Source organism: Ursus maritimus, unplaced genomic scaffold (assembly GCF_017311325.1).
Source record: "Ursus maritimus isolate PB19 unplaced genomic scaffold, ASM1731132v1 scaffold_14, whole genome shotgun sequence".
Classification (NCBI taxonomy): Eukaryota; Metazoa; Chordata; class Mammalia; order Carnivora; family Ursidae; genus Ursus; species Ursus maritimus.
In genome coordinates, this window is record NW_024423786.1 from 38,904,525 (window position 1) to 38,910,977 (window position 6,453).

At 62.1% G+C, this 6,453-nt stretch overlaps 1 protein-coding gene across 2 annotated transcripts in view; it reads right to left on the minus strand.

Annotated features, from left to right (window-relative positions):
• Nucleotides 1–281: 281 nt before the first annotated feature.
• The window catches only part of SEMA3F (semaphorin 3F), a 28,577-nt gene continuing 22,405 nt past the window's right edge, over nt 282–6,453 (minus strand). For both annotated transcript variants that reach the window (XM_040628781.1, XM_040628782.1), the window contains 11 exons: nt 6,236–6,375; nt 6,006–6,120; nt 5,780–5,849; nt 5,468–5,612; nt 4,117–4,339; nt 3,426–3,514; nt 3,263–3,304; nt 2,927–3,084; nt 2,693–2,760; nt 2,269–2,402; nt 282–1,632 (listed from right to left, as the gene is read on the minus strand). In XM_040628781.1, the coding sequence (XP_040484715.1) occupies nt 1,222–1,632; nt 2,269–2,402; nt 2,693–2,760; nt 2,927–3,084; nt 3,263–3,304; nt 3,426–3,514; nt 4,117–4,339; nt 5,468–5,612; nt 5,780–5,849; nt 6,006–6,120; nt 6,236–6,375 (1,595 nt within the window). In that variant the 3' untranslated portion in view covers nt 282–1,221. The remainder of the gene's footprint in view (nt 1,633–2,268; nt 2,403–2,692; nt 2,761–2,926; nt 3,085–3,262; nt 3,305–3,425; nt 3,515–4,116; nt 4,340–5,467; nt 5,613–5,779; nt 5,850–6,005; nt 6,121–6,235; nt 6,376–6,453) is intronic.

Consider the following 6,453-nt stretch of genomic DNA (forward strand, 5'->3'; position numbering starts at 1 on the left):
ATGGGAATTTAGTCAGTTTTCAGGGTGCGGGCAGCTAGACTGTGAGGGCTATAGCTCTGTCTTGCCGATACTGAGTCCTTAGTGCCTGGCACAAAGCCCACCACAAAGCCAGGTGAGAAACCAACAAACAAACCTGTGAGCGAGCGAATGGAAGCTGAGCTTGCAAGAGAGGCGTGGGAATGGTGGTCAGGCCACATAAAGGGGGGCAGGAAGGACAGAATCTGGGCGTAGGCTGAACCCCCAACCTCCCTCCCCTGCCAAGGAGAAAAGCCAAAGTCCAGTCCCAGAGCCAGTGTTTATTAGCAAGATGGAACCCAAGGGCGGCTGTGGCCTGGGCAGCCGAGGGCCACCGGGAGCCCCTACCCACCTACCCCAAAAGCCCCCCAGAGCTATTTACACCCATCCTCTGAAGTGGTGGGCAGAAGGGAGCCCTGGGGAGCCCCTGAAGGCCCCAGGCCTCCACCATGGCCCCCTCTCCCCTCAGCCCTGCCTGCACCTGCCCCTCTGCTATTCTCCCAGCCCCCAAGTCACAGTGGCCCAGAAAAAGCGAAGAGGAGGTAGAGTGGCCAGGCAGGGAGGGAAGGAGGGGGCTGGAAGTGTGCCCCACCCAGGCAGGGCTCCTTTGCTCCTGTCCCCAATAAATAGAGAATAAATACCCAGGAGGGGGCTGGACTTGACTGAGTGTCCCCTCCCAGGCAGGGGCCGGCCTCCTGTGACGGCCCCTTCTTCCCTCCTTTGAGTGCACCTGAGCCCCCCACCCCCACTCCCAGTCTCCAAAGCAGTCCTCGCACCCGTGTCTGTCTGTACCAGCCGTACAGCCTGATGGCACACGCTGGCCAAGGTAAGCAGTCCGGGCCCTGTCCAGGCGGACCCTGCTCCCTCCCTGTGTCCTGTAGATTCCGGTGGTGGCAGTCGAGCAGGTAGACTCCCAGCCGAGTCTGGGGGCTGTGTGGTCCTGGCCTGGCCCTGCCGACTGGCTGGGCCTGGTTAGGTGGGCTCTGTTTTCTGCCGTCTCTGACCAGCGTGGGTCTAAGTTTTGGACAGTGCTGCCGCTGAGGCAGGCTATATACAACCCACCAATAAATACTGTCTTTGCAGGGGCAGGGTGTGTATAGAATATAGATATTTTATATATATATATTTATATATATATATATATATCTTTTATATTAAAAGGGACAAGGCCGAGGCTGGCCCATCGCAGGGCTCAGACAGCTGGCCTCATGTGTCCGGCGGGTGGTGGCGGCGGTTCCGGGGCTTTTTCTGGTCCTGGGGTTCAGGAGGCCTGGGTGCCCCCGGGGCCTCCCTGGGGCTTGGGGGCACGTGGCGCCAGTAGCCCTGGCAGTACTGGTGGATGAGGCCCACTTCTGGCTGGGCCAGCAGCTGGGCCAGCTCCTGGTAAGGGGGCGTGGGGAGGCCGGCGCCGGGGGGCGGCGGGGCGCTCACAGCTGGCGGTGGGAAGAGGGCAGCGTGGACGGCGTCCCGACCCAGCACGTGCAGCTGTACCCTCGTGACGACATGCTTGAAGTTGTTCTCGGTGGCGGTGCAGGAGTAGAGGCCCCGGTCGGCAGGCTGCAGGGCACGGAGCAGCAAGCCCTGCTCCGTGCGCAGGAAGCGGTCCTCGGCGCGAATCTGCGGGGGCAGGGAGCTGGGGTTCAGGGCTTGTGTGACCATCCTGTCGCCCAGCCAGCTCCCGGAGCAGACCACCTCTGTGGCCGTTCCGCGGAAGGGGCTCCCATGTGGAATTTCCACATACCAAGAAAAACCCACAGTAAGTTTCCACACAACCTCTGCATAAGGCAGCCATATGCTTTTCCATTTCAAGAGGAGTGCTCGTGAGGGGATTCTGTACAACGAGAGAATTTTGGAGCATAGAATTTCTTTCTAATGGGAATCTCCCTGTAAGGAGGGGTGCCTGGAACGCATTTCTGTAAAACGAGGGCTCCTCCACAGAATTTCCAGAGACGGGAACTCGACTGCCTTGATATTTCCATGCAATGAGGTATACCCCCAGCGGAGCACACGTATGGAATTTTCATGTAAAGAGGCATGCTTATAAGTGGTTTCCATAAAAGATGGAAATCCTAGAGTTTCCGCATAACTGGATTCACCCAAATGACTTCCACAGAGGGAAGGGAACTCGGAAGGGCTTGCTTGGAATGGGGCTGCCCCGGATGGGTCCCTATTCCACATTCCGCCCACGTGGCGTTTCTATGGCACGGGGGAGTCCCGCATCCATGGCGAGGACGATGGGGTACAGGAAATCACCTCACGGCGCCGGTCACTGGGATCTCGCTGAAACAGCCACTTCACAGTGGCCTGGGGCGAGCGAGGCTGGCACTCGAGGAAGGCGGCGCTGCCTGCCACACCGTACTGCACGGACTCCACGGTGTTCTTGTTGGCTGTAGAACAAGAGAGCGTGGCATGAAAGCAGCCCTGGCTCTGGGCAGACTGCAGGCCGCCAGCGGGCAGGTGCCGAGGGGCATACACAGGGACCCCGCGCTGGAAAAAGGCAGGGCTCTACCATCGGGCACCCGCTCCTTCCTTGAGTGGGTGGCTAGGGACAACCTATCTCCCAAATCCCAAGCCCCCTTACCCCCCGGATCATGTGAAAGTCCTTCCCGCGGGGGGCCCTGGGAGCAGCTCCGCGGCACCGTGAGGAGCGCCCAGGGGTCAGGCTCGGCGCACTCACCGTTGGAGTTGAACCCGCGGCACTGCCTGATGGGGTTCCCATGCCGGACATCCTGCCGGCGGCTCCGCCTAGAAGAGGATAGCTCCTGATCAAGTATTTTCAAGGAAGCTTCCCCCCCCCCAGGTCCCTGTACCCTCAAGACTCCAGGGAGCAGTCCCGTCCATTACCCCCAGGGTAGTATTACATCGGCCACCAAACCCCCAGGACAGGACCCTGGGTGTGCGGGGTCCCCACCTCTTGGAAGATGCTGTGTAGCGCGAGCAGGCCTGGCCGTCCCAGGCACAGTAGGGGTCCCGGGCCAGGCAGCAGTCGGCGCACGCGGCCCCGTACGCCTGGCAACGGTGCAGGCTCAGGTGTGTGACACCCACGGCCGACGCCACGTACAGTTGTTGCTGAGGGCAGGGGAAGGGGCTCGTCAGTTCCCTCCCCATAGCCAGCCCCCATGGGGAGCCAGCTGGGCACCTTCTCTTCCTGTTCTGTGCCTCAGTTTCCCCATCCCTATGCCAAGGGCATGACCCCAAGGAAGAGCAGGCTCCATCCCTACCCCTAGCCCACCTCACCAAAACTCACCCTCTTGGAAGAGATGGTCATGGTCTTAACAGGTGCTGGGTCCTGGAAGAAGACAGGGATTAGCTTGGGGACTAGGGACCCCTTCCCTGCCCTGATCTGGAGGTCTGAGGTCTGAGGTAAGGAGGGCCGGGGTGAGAAGAACAGGACTGTGTGTCATACCCACCTTGAAGACCTCCACCTCCTCCAGCATGAGTTCCTCCATCTCCTGGTCATCCTTGGGCAGCACGATGACCTTCTGCACTGTCCCGCGGTCTGGAACGGGCCGGGCAGGGCCTCAGTGGGGCTGAGGATGCTGGGGAAGGGGTACCAGCCTCAGCCCCTTCCCCCACCAGGCCCCAAACCCCCAAGGGCAGTGGAGCAGGAGCTGTGTACCAAGGTTGAAGACTTTCCCTCGGACGAAGGGGCCCGGGATCGGGGCGGGGGGGAGGCGGTCATGGCTGGGGTCTGCCCCTCCCACCCCAGACCCTCATTTTGGGCAGTGCTGAGAATAGGATGCTGGAGGTATTCCTGTGTGGAGGGACTGGAGCTGTGGTGGGCACACCTGCGCACGTGCACACGAGCACGTGTATCCCAGTATCTGCACCCACGCGTCCTGCAGGCGTCTACCACCTGTTTCCTCTTTCCTGACCCTACATGGGTCCCCATGGTCTCCCAGCCCCCAGGGTGGGGCTGGGGATGGTGATGGGGTTTCCCCACCCCTCGTCTCAGCTATGCTGGCTCCAAAGGATGAAAGTAGCGGAGCTGACCTTGGCAAGCCTCTAGCAACTCCTAGCAGGGTAGGTCCCCACCCCACGGGTCAGCACCCTCCACCCCACGGGCCCAGCGTGGGAGGGTCTGGGAGCAGCAGTGGGTACCTGTGCCCAGGAAAAGCACCTCATAGCGCCCGTCAGCCGCATCCACCTGGTCCACGGCGACAGTGGTGAGCCTATAGGGAGCGCCCGTGCGGACGACCAGGGGCCGCCTCTGCAGGGGGTACACGGCCTGGTACATGAGCGGGTGGCTGCGCATGAAGTTAATCACTTCATCGGGGTAGTCCTTGGTGGACTTCATGGACGGCGTGAACGTTCCTCCGGGGCACTGCAGGCACGTGATGAGCGTCAGGCCAGCCGGGCCTTGCCGAACCCCTCAGCTTCAGGAGAGGCCTCCCCTTTGTCCGTCCCCATCACATCCACCTGCTCCGCTCCTCGGAACCCCCGTCCAGGCTTTTCCCGCTCACCCAGCCTCTTTGCGGCCCTGCTCCAGCCGAGGCCCCGAGGCCCTACATGGCCAAGTTCCGCAGCCACCGCCCTGGCCTCGTGTGCCATGACCTTATGGCGGCATTAGGCAGAGCTGACCACTCCCTTCCCATGTCCTCATCCCCCACCCTGTTGTCTCCTTCCTCCAGTCTGCCCCCCACACCCACCCGCCCCTGCTCAAGGGACTCCGGCCCCAAGTTCCCTTAACGCTCAGTTGGTGCTCTGCCCTTCCCTGGTGCTTTTCCCTCTGCCTGCCCTGCACCCCTACCAGCCCAACTCCAGCCCATCCTTCCAGCCTCCAAGTTCACCTTTGGGGGAAGACTTCCCTGGCCAAGGCTGAGACCAGCTCCCCCATCCCAGCCCTGACCACACGGAGCCAAGACAGATCACATGTTCTCCTGCTTAGACTCCTGCAGAGACCCCACATCACACGGAGATCAAGTGAGTCGCCTCCTAACACCACGAAGAGGTCCTGCAGGCCGGACCTTGCCAGCCCTCATCTCCCTGGCTATGCAGAGGCGAGCTTCCCCTCCAGCTTCGTCTTGGCTCCCCAGCAGCACCCCCTTCCACGCAGCTTGCCACACCCGGCAGCTATCTGTGTTCCGGGATCCTGGCTGGGTTCTTCACAGCCTGATGCTGTGTAAACGGTGTTTCGTTTCATTTCATTTTATTTATTTATTTTTTGAAGTAAGCTCTATGCCCAACGTGGGGCTCGAACTGACGGCCCCGACATCAAGAGTTGTATGCTCTACCAGTTGAGCCAGCCTGGCGCCCCTGTTGTTGTTCTCGTTGTTTTTAATGTCAGCTTTATTTAAATGGGTAAGGGGTAGGTTTATTTTCGTGTATGGTCCACGACCCCTACCTGGCTGCAATCTCTGGGATGGGGGGCCCACATCCACAAAGGGGCTCACGCAGAGCAGGCCTCATGAACAAAAAGGAAAGGGAAAGGTGGAGTGCTCGGGGTCCTCACCGTGCCGGGCCGTGGGTAGGGCATCTTCCCTGAGAAGGGCATCCACTGGTAGTTGGGGCCCTCTTTGTGGGCAAAGGGCCCGTTGAAGACCATGCGGATGTCAGCCATGGAGTAGACGCACACGGCGGAGCCTCGGAACACGGAGCTGCAGGCAGGGCGGGCTGCTGCTGTGGGCCAGCCAGACCCTCGGCGCGGGGCCCCTCCCCAGCCTGCCCCCACCCCACAGCCTGCCACCAGGCTGGGGTCCTCCACCGGTCACAGCCTCCCAGTGCAGCCAAGCCCTGCCGCCGCCAGCCCCGGCCCCAGCCTCACCCCGAGGAGGTAAAGACAGCGTAAATGACTGGGTTTCTCACGTCCTGCGTCTGCTGCACAAACACGTCCTCTGGGGGCAGAGAGAGAAGACACCGGGAGGCCGCATTAGCCAAGAGCCCAGGGCCCTGCGCACTCATGCAGGGCGGGGGTGGGGGAGGGGGCCGAGGGCCCAGCCCCTCGCGTTCCCGGAGCAGCCACAGGGCCCAGCCTGCATGCCGGTACTCACGGAGCTCATCGAAGTGAGTCTCGATGCCGTCCTCCCCGGGCACGGAGCACACCAGCCGCGCCTTCAGGAACGTGCTCCACTTGTTCACCAGGCAGCAGTGGCCGCCGTCATCATTCTGGGGACAGGGGGCGGGGTGCGATCAGCTCCACACCCAAGGCCGCCGCAGGGCAGGGCTTCGAGAGCCAGCGCGGGGTCTGGAGCGCGGCAGCGAGGGGCCCGCGGGCGCGTACCAGGCAAATGCGCCCGATGCGGGCGTACACGGCGGGGCTCTGCGCCGCCTCTGCCGACCGCTCGCGGAAGAAGAAGTAGAGCTTGTCGTCGTTGCGCTCCGCGCTGTCGGGGATGAGCTCCGCGTGGATGAAGGAAGGGTCTGCAGGCGGGCGGGGGTCAGCTGGGCAAGGCCTCCTTCCCCCATAGAACCCCAGGCCGGGGACGGGAACACCCCCCC